Source organism: Mobula birostris, chromosome 1, assembly GCF_030028105.1.
Source record: "Mobula birostris isolate sMobBir1 chromosome 1, sMobBir1.hap1, whole genome shotgun sequence".
NCBI lineage: Eukaryota > Metazoa > Chordata > Chondrichthyes > Myliobatiformes > Myliobatidae > Mobula > Mobula birostris.
The window spans coordinates 144,167,780-144,187,158 of NC_092370.1; the positions used below are offsets into that span (position 1 = coordinate 144,167,780).

General features: G+C 42.3%; 1 protein-coding gene across 1 annotated transcript in view; it reads left to right on the plus strand.

The window, feature by feature from the left end:
* Positions 1-19,379, plus strand: part of itga9 (integrin, alpha 9) — a 422,554-nt gene that overhangs the window by 220,774 nt on the left and 182,401 nt on the right. The window contains exon 17 of the mRNA XM_072263117.1: positions 10,177-10,253. Coding sequence (XP_072119218.1) covers positions 10,177-10,253 — 77 coding nt within the window. The remainder of the gene's footprint in view (positions 1-10,176; positions 10,254-19,379) is intronic.

The following is a 19,379-nucleotide window of genomic DNA, read 5'->3' on the forward strand; positions in this document are numbered from 1 at the left end:
GATTAAGAAGGTGGTGGAGGAGTACAGACTGGCAGGTGATAGGTGAAACTAGGTAAGGAGGAAGGTGGGTGGATTGGGGAGGGGGTAAACTGAAAATCTGGGATGTGATAGGTGGAAGAGGTAAAGGACATAAAAAAAAATCTGATAGGAGAGGTCAGTGCGCCATGGAAGAAAGCCAAGTAGGAGGAGCACCAGTGTAAAGTGATGGGCAGGCGAAAAGAGAAGGGATGAGGAAGAAACCAGAATGGGAATGACAAAAGAGGGAAGGGGTGGAGAAATCGATGTTCATGCTATCTGTTGAAGGCTGTCCAGATGGTAGCGAGAAAATCCACAGATGTTCCTCCAACCTGCATATCGTTTCATCATGACAGTAGATGGTCTGACATGTCAGAATGGGAAGCCAAATTGAAGTGAATTGCCACTGGGAAGACCCACTTTTACAGCTTTGCAGCTTGGTGAAGCTGTTCCCAAATCTACATTGGGTTTTACTGATTTAGAGGAGTCTTAACCATGAGTATTGGGTGTAATAACCTTGACATACTAACAAGTAAAGTGTCACCTCACCTGGAAGAACTGTTTGGGGCCCTGAATGGTGATGAAGGAAGAGGTGTAGGGGCAGGTGTAACACTTGCCATGCATGCAGGAATAAGAAACAGGAGGAAGATCAGTGGGGAGGGACAAGTGGACATGTAAAGAGTGATTCCTATCTAAAGTGGAGATTGGAGGTGGGAGAGGTAAAGATGCGCTTAGTGGTAGGATCCTGTTGTAGATGGCAGAACTTACAGGGAATGATGTTTTGGATATGGAGGTGTGTGGGGTGGTAGCTAAAGGCAAAGAGAAACTTTATCCTTGTTATGGTGGCAGGAGGTTGGGGTGAGGGCAGACATGCATAAAATGAAGAATGTGCATGTGAGGGCAGCATTGATAGTGGTGGAAGGGAAATTGTGTTCTTTGAAAATGAAGGACATCCAGATGTTTTAGAATGGAATGCCTCACACAGAAGAGTTGTGCTGGAGATGGGGGAACTGAGAAAAGGTAATAACACTTTTATGAATTACAGGGTGGGAAGAGATATAGTCAAGATAACAGATGAGAGTGAGTCGGTTCATAAAATATATCAGTGGATAGTCTGTCTCCAGAAATGGAGACAAAGAGATGGAGAAAAGGGGAGATAGCTGTCAAAAGATGGACCAAGTAAAAGTGAGGGGACGTTGGAAGTTGGAGGCAAAGTTGTGGAAGCAGCACCAGTGCAATCATCAATATAGAGCAGAAAGTGTTGGGGAGTGTTACCAATTAGGAGTACATGGCGTTTAACTGCGACAAAGGTACTTTCAAGTCCGTAAAGAATGATACCATTAAGAAAGTCTTTGACTTCAAGTACCTCGGGTCAAGAATGATGAGTTCGGAGAAGGACATAAAAATACGGAAGTTGCTGGCATGGAGGGCTATGAACGACATGAAGGAAATCTGGAAGTTGAACCTGACCAGAGGGCTTAAAAAGAGGATTTTCATAGCAGTCATAGAGTCCCTTCTCACATATGGATGCGAGATGTGGACACTCACCAAGACTATGTAGAAGTCTCCAGATGGTTGCTATACAAGAATGCTCCGGATGGCTCTTGATGTGAGTTGGCAACAGCACATGACGGATGTCGAGCTCTATGACGACCTACCGATGCTCACCATTAAAATCGAGGCGAGAAGACTGCAACTAGCGGGGCACTGACTACGCCACCCCGAGCTACCTGCCAGCCTACTCATCATATGGGAGCCCAAGCACGGGAGGATAAACCCTGGGCACCCTCCCAAGACAATGGTCAACATGGTCCTAGAAGACAGCGGCGTGGCTAATGTAGATGAACCGAACACACTGATGAGGGAGAGGGAGAAGTGGAGAGTCTGTCATCGCGCCCGACACCAGCCCCCTAGGCCTGAGTTGACATCGTAGTAGTAGTAGTTAGAACACTGAACGTTTCACATAGCTGATGAAAAGGCATGGATGTCTGGGGTCTATGCAGGTACCAATGGTTACAGCTTGGGTTTGGAGAAAGTGGGAGGAGCCAAAAGAGAAATTGTTGAGTGTGGAGGGTGGTGGTTTGTGGGAAACTGGTTAGGTCTGTTGTCCAGAAAGAAGGGAAGAACCCATAATGAAAATGGGGTAGCTAGGAAGCTGAAAGTGATTGAAGTGATCACAACTTCCCTGGCCCTGAAGTTTGAAGTGTAGGTAGTAAGGTACTGGTATCTGAGAAGTTGAAAGGTTAATAAGCATATCACTTTAATAACCAGTCACAAAGCAATCCTTTACAGTTCGAGCAAGATGAAATTACTGAACATTGATTGAAAAATACTGAATACTGAAGTGCTGTAAATAATAATGTTTGGATAATGGCTAATTTCATGGTAGGTAATTAGATGATAATGCTAGTGAAATACAGTGTCTTGCTGAACTGAATGTGAAAGCAAAAGTGTTGTTTATTGTAGTGTTTGTGTGATTTTTCTCACATGACATCCAGTCAAAATACTTAGCTTTTAAAATATGGCAACCTGTGTTCATAGAGAATGCTTGTCATAGAAAAATGACTGAGAAAGTTTCACAGAAGTATCATTTCTGGATTTTGGTAGGAGAAATAAATGTGCTGACTATTTTCTAAATGGGGAGAAAATCCAGGAACCTGAGGTGCAGAGGGACTTGCGAGTCCTTGTGCAGAACACCCTAAAGGTTAACTTGTTTGTAGAGCCGATGGTGAGGAAGGCAAATGTAATGTTAGCATTCAAGATTCAAAGATTCAAAAAACTTTATTGTCATTCTAACCGTACATCAGCTCTGCAGGGCAGAATGAGACAGCATTTCCCAGGAGCAGTGCAATCATAACATAACAAACGCAACACTAAATAATAAACATAACAATAAATAGTAAAACACAACAGCCACATGTCAGTTAAAATCAGTTATAAGTGTCCAGTGCAAGTTAAAGGTGTCCAAAACAGCCAGGTAGAGCAGCGATTTAGCAGTCTGACTGCCTGTGGGAGGAAGCTGTTAGTAGCCTTGTGGTTTTAGTTTTGATGCTCCTGTAATGTTTGCCTGATGACAGAAGAATAAACAGTTCATGGAGAGGGTGTGAGGGGTCTTTAATGATGTACCGTGTCTTCTGGAGGCATCGACTCCGAAAGAGGTCTTGGACAGAAGGTAGGGAGACCCCAATAACCTTCTCAACTCCCCTAACCATTTCAAGAAGTCTGGAATACAAGAGTTGGGATGTGATGCTGAGGCTTTATAAGGTATTGGTGAAGCCTCACCTTGAATATTGTGAACAGCTTTGGGCTCCTCATCTAAGAAAAGATGTGCTAGCATTGGAGAGGGTTCAGAGGAGGTTCACAAGAATGATTTCAGGAATGAAAGGATTATCATACAAGGAACAGTTGATAGCTCTGGGTCTGTACTCGCTGGAATTTATAAGGATGAGGGGGGATTCACTGAAACCTTTAGAATGTTGAAAGGCCGAGACAGAGTAGATGTGGAAAGGATGTTTCCCATGGTGGGGGAGACATTACCACAGGCAGCTGTGGTGGCCAGGTCATTGGGTGTATTTAAGGCAGAGCTTCATAGTTTCTTGATTGGACATGGCATCAAAGGTTATGGGGAGGGGAGAAAAGAATCAGACGTGATGGAATGGCAGAGCAGACTCAGTGAGCCAAAAAGCCTAATTCTGATCCTATGGTCTTATGGTCATTAATGGAATAAAATTTGATGTTTACATGTAAAGGGAAAATGATTAACACCATGGTCAGAGACGGTGGTTTCTGACTCATTTCAGAGGAGGAAAGAGAGTAGGAGCCATTACATTTGGGGAAGAAAAGTGAGCAGATGTGAATTGGAAGACAAGTTGTGAATTAGGACAAAGGCAGCAACATTTCTGTTTGGGATTGGATACTCATGGCCTGCAGTAAATGCATTGGAATAGTCATATCTGGAGGTGACAAAGACTTTAATCCCATACCACAAATGTTCGCCAATGATCTCACCTTAGCGTCTCTTTATCTCATTATCTGATGTTCTCATTATTTATTTGTATTTGCATTTGCACAGTTTGTTGTTTTCTGCACTCTGGTTGATTGTTCATTGATTCTGTTACAGTTACTATTCTGTAGGTTTGCCGATTATGCGAACAAGAAAGTGAATCTCATGGTTGTATATGGTGACAGTTATGTACTTTGACGATAGCATTTTCTTTGAACTTTGAGCTTCATATAGTGGTAAGTCCGTTGAAACTGGAGCCTGCTTTATTATGAGGTCAAAAGACACAGTCTTAGTGATTTCTTAGACATCAACATCGGAAACTCGTCTTTCCTGCATCTTCCCTTGCCATGGCCCTCATCCACGTGGGATAAATAAAAAACTCATGATTCAGCCTCATTCCTCTTTTTCAGTTTCAGTGATCTCTTAGTGTTTCATGGCCTTATCCCCTCAGGTAAATTACATGTTAGATTAGAGTACCCTTAAGCCTCTGGAGACCTGAAAACAAGTTTTCTCCATGTCTACAACCTACCAGCATATCTAAACCTAAGGCATGTAATTTATTTCTGTAGTTTAATGCATTCTGGCTCAAGTTCACATACTCTGTCTCTTTTCTGATCCAGTTTATAACTAAAATATCCTCATGTTACCAAACCATCCAACTTTATTGTGATCTGTTCCCTTTCTTTAAGGTCTTGGCACCAGTGCTCAGAACGACTTAGGGTCTGTTGCAGAAATGGATGAAGGAAGAAAGAAAGTACAACAAGAATTAGGGAAGATTAAGGACAATGTATCTATTCTATTGATTCTTGACTGATGTATTAATCTCAATGTGGGATATTCTGATAGAGGAATAAACTACTAAAGAAGCACTTGAATCTTAAGGTATAAGATCGAAGTATCAGCATCTTTGATGAGGTTGATTGCAACGTCATCATTATTGGCTGAGAAAGGTTGAAAAGATTTAAGGCCTGAGAATGCAATGTAAAATGTTTGGCGTGTTTCTAAACAATGACCAAAATTTGTGAGCAGCACTTTGGAATTCCACACTTAGAACTCTGATGAATGCACAGTTACTTGATCCAAGATACACTCCTGTGAAGCACCTTGGGGTATTTAACAATGTTAAAAAGTCTTATTAAAAATGCACATTTTTGGTATGATCTACCATTCCCACAGCAAGCTATAATGCTAAGATTAAAGTGTGTCTGCGTTTTAAAACATTTAAAAAAAAATTCCACTCAAGGCTTTAAAATATCACTGAAGGTGACATTCGTAAGATTGCAAATGTGTCTGCATTTCCAAAGCATTAAAAAAAGTTCCACTCAAGGTTTCAAAGTGTCACTGAAATTCCAGCAAGCTCTTGGGATTATTTGAAATTCTATCACTCCTGATTGCTATTACATTTTTCTGTGGTATAACTCCTATCTGTTGGGAAATCACATTGGAGGAGATTTGATACTGTCTTCTGTATCTCGAGGTTAAAGTAAGATCATTTCACATTGGTGTCTAAGCTGCAGTATAGGATAGTGACATGAGTGACTGCTGAAAGGTGGAAGATGATCAGGTACAGACATGTTTATCAATGTTTTACCATAATATGCTGATGTTTGAAGTGTTCTTATTTAAATTCTTTGATTCAGCTCTCACCAGACTTTAAACAAGAAACAAAGGTTCTTTGCCTAGGAACAGTGTTGCTTGGACAGAATTTGTAATACAAAACAGCTGCATTTCTTATTTTCTGAGAATAAACAGTTCGTGAATAGCTCTGAGATCTGGTCATCTAAAATAGCACTTGATTTCCTTAATCTCTCAATTTTCCAAAACTTCTTCAGCACTCACTGAAGTTATTCTCAGCAACTATCTCCATTCTTTTGTTGAAAAAATTCAAAATGGAAAATACATTTTTGAAAGGCAATTAATACTTCCATATGGTCTCCAGATGCTCTTACACCCTTAGGACACTGGAAATCCAGCATGGTGATTAAAAACTGTTTGAATATTGTGTCCATCTCATAATTTCAGCAAGAAAAATAACAAGTGAGATAGTGAACTTTACAAATGTCAAGCGAGATAAATTTAGAGAGGATTGGACTCTTTAATACTTTGGAATCAGTGCTAGGTAACGAGATAAAAGTTAAATATTATTCTGAATGCTACTATTGCTTTAGGTGACAGATCAATAGTATAATAAATTCAACAAGAACTTTCCATAAACTTGGCACAATATTGAGGAGAAATTATAAAGATTATTTCTCTGAGTGCTTTCAATGTTGGTTGTCCATTATATTCAGGAATGACAAGAAACCCGCACAGGAGACCTTTTAGAAGTGGAAAAACCGTAGCACTGAGACAGTTCTGCTTTCTCAACCTCGGAAGTCTGGATCCAGTGGTACAAATAGTCATCACAACTGGGGTCTTCCTTGTTACGGTAGATGACCAATGACTACTTCTGTGCCTTGTTATGCTCTTCACTCTCCATGAAGCATTACAGAACTGCTTTCCTAGCTGTTGGATCTCTCTGTTGGTCTCATCCACCCAGCTTGCCATAGCTTTTTATGCCACCTTAAAATCAAAGATATCCCAATCCAAAAGCACAAGACTTCAAGTTCCAGAAAGATGTATCAAAACAAAAAATGCTGGCAGCATTTATGGAGAAAAAAGGCCTAGTTAACCTTTCGCATTGTTGAATTTTCTTCAGAAGTATGTAACTATTGACCTGAAATGTTAAATCTGTTTCTGGTTTCCTTCGCCTCTTCCCTGGTATCACAAAATTGTCATGCCTCTTCATACACTCTCAAGCCGTAGCTCCCCACCAGCCATGGCCAGACGCCAAACACCTGAACCCAACTAGACTCAATCTGGAGGACTGTGGCTAAGAACCAAAGGCAAAATAATGCAATAGGGTGTTGATGTATATTAAGCAGAATCCAAAAGAATCTGTTTTCTAGTTTTCCTGTCTTCCAAATGTGCCTCGCCTACCCTCAATTCAATTCCAGTTTAATTGTCATTCAACTATGCAAGAATACCCTTGAATATAGCCAAAAGAAACAGTGTTACTCGAGAGCCAAGATGCGAAACATAGTACCAATAGACACACACACAGCACAAAACACACATAGCACACACAAGGTAGCAAGCACATGCAAGGTATCAGTAAAATACAGCCATGCAAAAAAAAACGTCCAGAAACATCAATCCGTGAATGCTGCAGAAATCTGCAGTCGACCACAATACAACCTGTCTTCTTCCAAGCGAACACTGGGGGGTAGCACTGACTGCAGCCTTGATGCCGTGCCACACTGTCCCTGGTGGAGTGCACCGGCTCCATTGTCTCTCTTTTGGTGGCTGTACACAAGCAACACCGCGGCGCACTATCGAGAGCATAAAACTTAGGATCTGGAGTGGACCAGATGTTGTTTTTAAAATCTGTTCTTCCATTCATCAAGAACATGGCTGATTTTCAGCTTGCGCAGTTTTCCAGCATGAGCCCCATGTCCCTTGTTATCCTTTAGATTCAGAAAAGTATCCACCTTTGTTTTGAATAAACTGCAATGAGGAAATATTCTCAACCCTTTCTTGGTGGAGATCTCTGAAGATTCACCACTCTGTGCATTGACTTTTCTTTCAGCCCCTCATTCTGAGACTGCAGCTCTGCTCTGAGAATCATCCAAGTGAAACATCCTCTTTGCATCCAGTTAAAAACTTTGTAGGTTAAATGAGATCTCCTCTCATTCTTCTTCAGTAGACACAGGCCAAGTTTCGATGAGGAACATTGATAAGATGTTCCTATCATATATACACCTTGGACGGAATAGGATAACTGTCGTAGTATGGGTCTAACAGCTTTTTCATCTTTTGGCCCAAGTACCTTAATATTATTTTTGCTGCCTTTGTGTACTACAAGTTAAAAGCAGCGTTGTACAGTTGGGAATACTGAAGCCATTATCTTATTTGCAAGGTTGCCAGGTTCTCCTAGACACTGGATATCTTACTCTTAAAAGCTTCCCACTAGCTATTCTTTGCTTTCTCTTCGCACGGGCTCTCCTGCTGTGCTGTCAAAGTTCAGTACAGCGGCTGTCAGTGAGTTGTCGGGGCTCAGTACGCCAGTCGTCAGTATACCATCCTCCGTGTTGGTAGCTTCATCACAAGTCCTCAGTGTTGCTGGTCTCAGTGTCCCAATCACAGTGCTGTTGGTCACTGTACACAGTCCTCAGTGTTTTTAGGGTCTTCACAGCAGTCCGAGCACTTTTGTGTCACTATGCACCAGTCCTCAGTGTTATTGGGTATCTTCACACCAGCCCTTAGTTTTGTTGGGCTTCTGAATGTTTGTCCTCAGAAAATTATGTTTATTTTTGCTAGCTCTTGTTATGCCTGATTCGTGCAGATGAGGCTCATCAGCTGTGGTTGACAGCTCATCTAGGAGAAGGGAAACTCTAATCTCAAACTTCTGCTGCCTTGAGGCCATATCCACTCATGGGGAAGGCTTTGGGAGTATGCGCTGAGGAAAATTCTGGGATTGGAGTCCCTGAGGAAGTTCTATGTTGAGCTCAATGCTAACTGGCAACTCCTGCAATGCTGCTGCTGCCAAACTGTGTTGGTCTCTGTCATAAATTCTTTGGCATTCCCATAAGATCTGATTGACTTGGTTCCTCCCCAAGGTTTTGTGGATTTTGAGGTGACTGATGAGGCCACAATAGGAACCACAAACTCTCAAATATCTGGAAGGGGTTCTCCACACCATGGGAAGACAGATTGCTGGGGGAAGGGGAGGGGGAGGGAGCCTGCTACGTAGGCAACAGCTTGCTCTCCATATCGTACTGCCCTGACTTGCGTATCACATAGAAAGCTGGGACACAACATCCATGGTTGACCCCCACCAACAGAGGGTCTCACTGTCCCTGGTGGAGAGCAGTTAACATGTAGGTATGTCACTGTGTCTTCCCATGGTGTGGAGAACCCTTTCTGGATATTTGTGAGTATGTGCTTCCGATTTTGGTCTCATCAGTCACCTCAGAATCCACAAAACTCTGGGGAGGAACCAAGTCAATCCCATCTTGCGGGAATGCCTAAGAATTTAAGATTGCTTTGTTTACATATCTTGAAGTGAAGGAAGAATTATCTATGTGATTAAAGAAACTAAACAAACTCAGTTGAATATACAACTAAAGCAACTATGAAGTATTGTTGTTTTTGAAATACAGTGCAGAATAGGCCCTTCTGGCCCTTTGAACTGTGCGGCCCAGCAACCCCCGATTAACCCTAGACTAATCAAAGGACAATTTGCAATGACAGATTAACCTACTAACAGGTGCGCCTTTGGATTGTTGAAGAAAACTGGGGCATCCGGAGAAAACCCACGCGCTTCACAGGGAGGACGTACGGACTACTTACAGGATGGCATCAGAATTGACCTCTGAACTCCAATGTCCTGAGCCGTAATAGCCTTGGGCTAACCACTATGCTACTGTGGTCCCCACTATGGCCCATATTTGATTGATAGTTTTCTGTTTTTCTATTATTTTTCACTAGTTACATCATGCCAAAATAATGTGATTATTTACATAATTATTTAGGTCAAAATGTGGCAAGTGCTATGTTGTCTCAGAGAATGTTTTAAAACAGTTTGACATAGCATTCTTTCCTGAAAGTAGTCTTACAAGGTCTCTCAATTTCTGAGCTTTAGTATTTGACTTCTTGCTTTTCCGCAAGCACCTTCAGGGCGGGTCAAGCTAATTTCCTTTTAAATTGGTCCAGGCATCAGCTTTTCCATGGCCTCCTTTTGGTGCGTTGTACTTGCTGAATTACAGAGTTTTCACGTGTGGCCCTTCATTTTGGCTTCCTGTGAGCTCCTTCAGCAAGTTTTAAACACTGTGTTGCCAGAGTATGCTGCTCCATCTAATGGTCTAGGAATCTGTTGCTCCTGATGTTAACCAGCTCTAGAAACTAATGAGGCTTGGAATTAACATGTTAAAAACTCTGCTTGGTGTACAGGAGTGAAATTTATTGAAATCAGTCTGAAAACATCTAAAATGCCATTGTAAAGCAACTTAGGATGCTTCTCTGCTAAACAGTTCCATTTCACATTACCGCTCATCTCAGTCAATGATGCAACTCAGTGTGCGCTTTGGCTAATCTTTAATTTCTGTATCATTCTCCAGACTGTGTTTGAAAGGAACTGTATGTCAGATGACTGTGCTGCCGATCTGCAACTTCAAGGCAAGCTGTTCCTGTCCAGGTACGTGATAGGGCTCAAATGATGTCCACAGCATCACTTACAAATCAGAGCAGCAGTCAGAACAATTACTGCCCCAAAGAGCTTCTCATTTGAGCTTTGCATAGGTTATTAGATATGCTTTTGCTGAGGGTTACCCTTTATTTTTAGAATACAGGAAATCTTTTGATAATAGAATTACAATGCTTGCGTTTTTATAACCATTGTTTTTTTTTGTGTATCCCTCCGGTTCTGTTGGCTGAGTAAGTCTAGGGAAGACAATTTCTGGCCCCACCAAACATGTGAAATTTCGAGGTGCAAACCTCCTGTTTGTGTGGATGCTGTGTGATCTGTTCCCCCGTTACAAATCAGTACCACGAAATAACAGGCAGAACACCATATGCAATTAAAAGAACTAGCTTTATAATTCTTAATTTGACTAAAGGGTTAGTGAAGTAAAACAAAAAGAAAAGGGCCTATTTTAATGAAACGGTCTAATGTGCACAAGTTGGAGCTCACGATTTCCCGTTCTCTGATCCTCCATTGATTTCCCCGGGCTTCATCGACTCCTGGCCCCGCTCCAAGTCCACTCCTTTCGATGTCTAAGACCTCTCCTTTCTGGCATCTTCTCTCTTTATCTTCCGCTGATCAAAAGACCCAGATCCCCTCGGTGTCAGGCACACAGCACAAAAAATCACTCCCCTAGTTGGACAGCTTACGTTCCAAAGCACCCGTTATCTCTAACCATAACACAATCATTGCTGCTACAGAAAGACTATTACATCAGCAGTGAAACCTTTCCCAGGGTGTTACATTTAATTAATACACAAAGTTATTATATTAAAAGTTATAATGAAGCATAAATAACTTAATTAAGGCTGATGTGGACAAGGTAATTGAGGAATAGGAAAGCCATTTATTTACATTTTATTCACCCATCGACAGATATTCCACAATGTGATCACTTCAGCAAACAATTATTTCTTAAAAATGCGATCCATTTCAGCACTTCTCTTATTTATTAATGTCACTGGCGAGGCCTGCAAAATGTTTTCTTTTTGAAGTGAGTGGGTAGCTAGGCATTTGGTGGGACACGAGCAGTGTTCAATCACTTAAACCAAATGAGGTAAAGTTGGCAGATCTGTAGCCAGATCTTTTCTATGACAGTCCATTTCATGATCACAATTACCAATAATTGTACTTTCTTTATAGTAAAAAAGTGAAACTTTTATTTCCAATGATATTTAAAAATATACTTGCTTGAACTTCCTCAAATAGCATGAGAGGATCATGAGTCTAGATGAACAATTAGGCTAATGGATGGTAATTCTAGTAGTTTAAGCGGTATACCACTCTACATTTTTTACATTTTTTTGCTGGAGGACTATTGTTATATACATTAATCACACTTTGTGTGAAGAAGATTAACACTTAACATAAGGTGCAAATAATATATGTAATCAGGCAGTCACCATTGTGATCATGAAGTCAGTAGAAGTGTAGCACAGAAGGAAAACACTCGGCCCTTCCATTCTGTGATAATTCCTAATGGAGCAAACTGTTGGACTATTCCTCTAGTTTTCCTCATTGCCCAGAAAATTATTTTTCCTCTTGCTTCACCACCTCTCTGCTGAGAACCCTGAATTACTTTGTTTCCAGGGGTCGTGATTCAAACTGTGTCATAGTACACTACAGCACAGAAACAGGCCCTTCAGCCCATCTAGTCCATTCTAAAATGTTATTCTGCCTAGTCCCATCGATCTGCACTTGGACCATAGCCCTCCACTCTTAACCTATGACCTCTAGCTCTAGTACCACCCAACTTCAGTGGAAAAAGCCTACCCTATCTGCATTTCTCATAATGTTGTATACCTCTATCAAATGTCCCCTGATTCCCTTATGCTTCAAGGAATAAAGTCCTAACGTACTCAATCTTTCCTTATAATATGAGTTTTTTTAAGTCCTGGCAACATCCTTCTGAACATCCTTGTAGATCATGATATTCTCTGCACAAAACCATTTTCTCCTCACATTTCTTCCTCTTTTGCAATTAGTCTGTATTTTCTGATCAATGGTCCATCTACTGTTGGGTTCATCATCCCTTTACTTATCATGCATTAACCGGTCTTGAACATTTCCCTCAGATATCCTCCTCTTTGCTACAGAGAGAATAACTCCAGTACTACACTAAAAATCTTTCACCCCTAGAAACGATCTGTTAAATCATTTCTCATACTGTTCCTGATAGTCACCTCCTTCCTAAAATCAGGTGGCCAGCATTGGATGCAAAACCACAGATATGGCCTAAACATTAATTTCATATATCCCCGTTCTTGTGTGTTGTGCCATGTGCTTTGCTGAGTATCCCCTCGTCATGCCCTGCTCACACTGGTGAATTGGGTATCTATCATTAAGGAACAATCACTCAGGACATGCCCTCTTCTCATTGTTACCATCAAGGAGGATGTACAGAACCCTGAAGGTGCAAACTCAAGCTTTTAGAAACAGCTTCATCCCATCAGATTTCTAAATGGACAATGAATCCATGTACACTGCCTCACTTTTTTTGCTGTCTTTTTGCACTACCTATTTATTTCTTAATGTAAATGATAGTTTTTTGTAATTGCGTATTGCACTGTACTGGTGACGAGGAGGCATACAAGGAGCGAGATAGATCAGCTGGTTGAGTGGTGTTACAACAACAACCTTGCACTTAACGTCAGTAAGACCAAGGAATTGATTGTGGGCTTCAGGAAGGGGAAGTCAGGGGAACACACACCAAATTGTCATCAAGAGATCAGCAGTGAAAGAGTGAGCAGTTTCAAGTCCCGAGGAGTTAACATTTCTAAAAATCTGTCCTGAGTCCAACATATTGATGGAATTACAAAGAAGGCATGACAGTAGCTATATTTCATTAGGAGTTTTAGAAGACTTTGTACGTCACCAAAGGCTACCGCAAAGTTTTACAGGTGTACCATGGAGAACGTTCTAACCGGTGGCATCGCCTTCTGATATGGAGGGGTCACTGCACAGGATCGAAAAAAGCTGTATAAAATTAGAAAATTAGCCAGCTCCATCATAGGCACTAGCCTCCCCAGCATCGATGACAACTTCAAAAGGCGATGTTTCAAGAAGACCACCACAGCATCCATCATTAAGGACCCCATCACTCAGGACATGCCCACGTCTCATTTCTACCATCAAGGAGGAGGTACGGGAACCTGAAGACACACACACTCAGTGATTCTGGAACAGCTTCTTCCCCTCTGCCATCAGAAATTTGAATGACAATGAACCCATGAACACTACCTCATTTTTTTTTTCACTCCCTTTATCCTTGAGTGGTTCTACCATCTCACTCGTTATCCTGCTGCTATATGTATAGAATGCCTTGGGATTCTCTTCAGGATCAAAAGTAACAGCAGGTGATTCAATACAATTTCAATAGTTACAATGATATGATTTACTACCAATATCTTGCGTCAACAATGCTTCCTTTGAAATGCATAACTCCAGTGTGAGATGCCTCTGAATGTTCAAACACCTTTGATGGGACAATATAAATCACACAGATAGTCTAAAAGCTTCTGGGAACAGAGATTCCAGACACCGAAAAGTAATACACATACAATTCTGGAGGAGCTCAGCATGTCAGGTAGCATCAATGGAAATTAATAAGTAGTTGAACGTTTCAGGCCGAGACCTTTCTTCGGGGCTGGAAAGGAAGGGTGAAGCTGACAGAATCAGAGGGGGTAAGGCTTGAGGAGGAAAGAGGAGTGCTGAAGTTGAGCTGGTCAATGTCTCATCAGCAATTCGAGATGAAAAGATCCAGAGCAGGCAGAGAACCAGAGAGGGGTGTCCAAGGGCTCGGTGTCATAGCGTGCACTGAACTCGCTGAGGTGCGGGTGGACGGGCCAGTGGTAAAGCCCTTGCTGAGGACAGAACGTTCTGCCTCAGAGAGGGAAAGGTCAGAGGGAATGGTGAAGGCACTGCAAGAATTAGAACTTGGATCAGAGGAGTGAAGAGAGTTGGAGGAATCAAAGGAAGGGAGAGGGTTGGAGTGTTCAGGGAAGGTGGGGTGGGAAGAAGATGGAGGCTCAGAGGACCCAAGAGGTGATGGTGGAGCCTGAGAGACTGGTGGCTGGAGAACGGTAGTGGGTGAAGGGCAGTCCAGTGGCAGTGGGGAAAGTCTCAGCCAGGAGATGCTGGTGGCTGAAGTCCAGGCTGGCGCCGGAACTAGGGGCTGTGCAATTTGCAGACTGAAGGCGATGGGGTTCATACGAACTGGAGTTGATGGTGGTGCAGTCAGAGGTCTGGATCTGCTCGTGATACCGACAATCGTGTCACTGGTCCGGATGTGTCGTGGGCAGTCAGAGCCGGGACTGGAGTCAGTGAGATCCAATCCAATAGAGGTCCAAGCGGGAGGCAACAAGGACCGTGGTCTGAGGGTGTCCCGGGTGTTGGAACCGGAGTAGGAGACAACAGGATCCGCTGTCTGGAGTCGGGAATTACTCTGATCCTTACTGGAAGTGAGGAAAGTGAAGGACTGGCCTTTGAAGATGTGCATCAGGTGGAGGATGAAATATCGGAGAGGTCCATGACAGGTCCGTGAGAGGCCCAGAGCTGTGGTAGAAACTGAGACAGGATCACCAGGTATCTCCACATGGTGGAGATGGTGGCACATAGAATTCACACAGAAGCTGTGGGAGAAGCAGTCAACCGAGTGTGAGTACCCGGGATCCTCAGTGGATCCAAACTGATGGAGCTGGAAGCCATGTGGAAGAAGATGGCAGTGAAGATAAGCACTCAGGAAGGATATGTGGCTGTAGTAGAAAGTCTAGGTGAGTACGTGGTCAAAGTGTCAAAGGGCAGCAGAGATCACAGTGAGAGATTGTCTCACTGATCTCTTGACAAAAAGAAGGTTTAAACTTCTTCAGGGTAGGCATCCCGTGAAGAGATTTTGCAGTGCAGCATTAAATTATAAACAGTTGCAAAGAGAAATCAGTTTGATGGGTGGTGGGTGGAGATATGTCTCTACCAAGTGCTGGAGGAGCTCAGCAGGTCCAGTGTCTATGGAAATGATTTAACAGTCGATGTTTTGGGCCAAGACCCCTTTTCAGGAAGGGAGACAATGACAGAATCAAAGCTGTCATTTTGTGAGGGCTGACTCTGAGTACACTTATTTGATGTGCTAAGTGTTAAAATCAGTCTGGTCTGTGAGTTTGAACTCGGTCTCAGTGGTGCAAAGTAACTTAGCCTGGTTTGATGCAGGTCCATGAACATAATCCCATTGTTTTATATTTGACTGTTGGAGATGAGAAAGTCTCGTGGTCATTTCACTTTGCAAACCATGTCTCTTCACTGCTAGCCCCCTGCTGTGGGCCAGCAGCCTGTGCTCTGCAGACAGTACTGTTTGTTTACAAAGCTGTACTTTTAACCTCAAACTGATTCGTCTGTTTGTTATGTGCTGTGTCATATGATGAGGATGATCATGAGTCTTTCCATGACCATGATTGTTCTTGGCAAAATTTTCTATAGAAGTGGTTTGCCATTGCCTTCTTTTGGACAGTGTCTTTACAGGACGGGTGACCCCAGCCATTATCACATTATCAATACTCTTGTATTGATTGTCTGCCTGGCATCAGTGGTCGCATAACCTGGACTCGTAATATGCACCAGCTGCTCATACGATCATCCCCCCCCCCCACCTGCTCTCATGGGTTCATTTGACCCTGATGGGGGGGGGTGGGGGGGCTAAGCAGATGTTACACTTTGCCCAAGGGTGATCTGCAGGCTAGCAGAGGGAAGGAGCACCTTACACCTCCTTTGGTAGAGACATATCTCCACCCACCACCCATCAAACTGATTTCTCTTTGCAACTTACATTAAGAACTGAAGACTGGTTCTTGTTTGAATTAATATCTGCTATATTTGCATAATTCTATAACTCCAAAATAATCCCTGACAACAGGCACATGAACAGGCAGGGAATAGAGTCATAGAAAAGTACAGCACAGAAACAGGCCCTTTGGCCCATCTGTTCTGCGGAGGATCATTTAAACTGCCTACTCCCATCAACAATCAACCTGTACCTGGACCATAGCCCACACCTCTTCCGTCCATATACCTATCCAAACTGCTCTTAAACATTGAAATCCAGCTCACGTGCACCACTTGTGCTGGCAGCTTGTTCCACACTCTCACCACCCTCTGAGTGAGGAATATTCACCTCATGCTCCCCTTAAGCTTTTCACCTTTCACTCTTCACCCATGACCTGTAGAGGGGTATATAAACCATGTGTATGTGAATGAGGTTGGTTTGGACTAACATTGTGTTGGCATTGCGAGCCAAAGGCCTGTTCCAGTGTTGTACATTTCTCTGTGCTATGAGGAGAATTAATTCGTGCATGTGAAGTGCACATTTGGGGAGGGCAAACAAGGGTATGACAAATGGTATAACTAGTAAGGCCCTAGGGAATGTTGATGAACAGAACGGCCTTAGATTTGAAGTCCAAAAATCCCTGAAAGTATAGAAGGTGGAAAGGAAGTCATGTAGGATGCTTGTCTTCATCAGCTTTGGCATTGAATACATTAGCAGGGACGTCATGTTACAACTTTATGTAACATTGATTCAATCACACTTTGTGTGCAAATCCAATCACCACACAATACAAAGAATGTAAATGGTTTATTATTGTTACATGTACTGAGATATAGTGGGGGAAAAACTTAGTTTGCCGTACCATCCATGCAGAACATTTATAAAAAAAATCCCGACATTGAGGTAGTACTTTGGGAGATCAATAAGAAAGCAGAATATAGTGTTATAGAGAAAGTGCAGTGTAGGTAGATAATAAGGTGCAAGGGCCATGAGGAGCTACAATGTAAGGTCAAGAGTTCATCTTTATCGTACAAGAGGACCTTTCAGATGTCTTATAATTGAAGGCCAGAAGGTATCTCTGAGCCGGGCGCCGTGTGTTTTCAAGCTTTTATGTTTTTTGCCTAATGGAAGGAGGGAGAAGAAAGAATGTCCAGGGTGGGTGGGGTCTTTGATTATGTCGGCTGCTTCCCCAAGGCTGTGGAAAGCGTAGGCATAGACCATAGAGGGAAGGCTGGTTCACGTGATGGTCCGAGCTAGATCCACAACTCTCTGCAGTGCCTTGCGGTCTTGGACAGAGCAGTTGCTATACCAAGCCTTGAAAGATCACTACTAATACCTTCACAATCTCTTCAGCTACCTCTTTCAGAACCCTGGAGTGTAGTCTACCTGGTCCAGCTGACTTATCTACCTTCACAACTTTCGTTTTCTCAAACACCTTCTCCTTAGTAATAGCAACTACATTCACTTCTGTCCACTGATACTCTTAAATTTCTGACATACTGTTAGTGTCTTCCACAATGAAGACTGATGCAAGATATTGATTCAGTACTTCCACCATTTCTTTGTCCCCGTTGCTACCTCTGCAGCGTCATTTTCCAGCAGTCCAATATACACTCTTGCCTCTCTTTAACTCTTTATATATCTGATAATTCTTTTGGTATCCTCTTTTATATTACTAGGTAGCTTACCTTCATATTTAATCTTTTCTCTCCTTTTTGCTTTTTTGGATATCTTCTGTTGGTGTTTTTTAAAACTTCCCAATCCTTCCCACTAATTTTTGCTGTGTTGTATGCTCGTCTTTTGCTTTTATGCTGTCTTTGACTTTTCTTGTCAGGCACGACTGCCTCATCCCCCTTTGGAATGCTGCTGCTTCTTTGGGACAAACTGATCCTGCATCTTCTGAATTACTCCAAAAAAGAACTCCAGCTGTTGCTGCTCTACCCAACCCTGATAGTGCCCCATCCAATCAACTTTGGCCTGTTCCTCTCTCATGCCTGTGTAGTTTTCATTACTCCAATTTAATACCAATGCATTCAATTTTAGCTTCTCCCTCTCAGACTGCAGATTATGATCACTGCCTCCTAGTTCCTTTACCTTAAGCTCTCTAATCAAATCTGACTCATTATACAATATCCAATTCAGAAATATCTTTTTTCTTAATGAACTGGACCACAAACTGGTCAAAAAAGATATCTCATAAACATTCTACAAATTCCTTCTTTTGGATATAGCATCAATCTGATTTTCCCAATCTACCTGTAAACTGAAATCACCCCCCACCCCCCTCCCCGACCATCATAACATTGCTCTTTTACATACTTTTTTTGTCTCCTGTTGTAATTTCCATTGTTGTGTACACTCGCTGATGAGACTTGGATCCAGAGCATAAGACAAAGCTAGAACTCGGAATACTCCTTTATTCAGTAAAACTATGCAACGTCAAAATCTCAAACTCAAAACTCCGCTGTACATCCCAAAGCATGATAATTTAAATGGTTTACCCAAGAACATTCAAGAAGTTGATTAGAACAATGATCAATTAGTGAAAGCCAGCCTGGGACTGGTTGTCAGCTGACCATTAGGTGTTGGTTGTTTTGGCTCACCGTAACAATATCCTACATCCTGGCTACTGTTCAGATGCCTGTATATAAATCCCATCAGGGTCTTTTTACCCTTGCAGTTTCTTAAACTCTACCCACAAGGATCCTACATCGAATCTTATGTCACTTCTTGTCTATGGATTTGCTTTCATTTTTTACCAAAAGAACCACCCCACCCCCTGAGCCACCTGTTTGTCCTTTCAATGTAATGTGTATTCTTGGCTGTTAAGCTCCCAACTGAGATCTTCTTTCAGCCATGACTCAGTCCTTTCGATATAATGTGTATCCTTGGCTGTTAGCTCCCAACTAAGATCATCTTTCAGCCATGACTTAGTGTCATACCTGCCAATTTCTGGCTATGCTACATGACTTGCAGCAGATGCAGTCAGTAGTGACCAACTGATAAAGAGGGTTACCTGAAGTTGTAGAATTAATTATTAAGTGCAAAAGGCTGCAACATATCCAGGTGGAAGAGAGCTGCTGTTCTATGGGCTTACATTAGGTCTTAGCTAACACTGCAAGAGGCCATAGATAGGTCAGAATGGAAATGAGATGGAGAATTAAAGCCTTTGGGTTGTCATTGTAGTAATGAAGGATCAACAATTTGTTTCAAAGTCAGGATGCAATTGACTTGGAGGTGATGGTCTTTCCATGAACTTGTTGTATTTG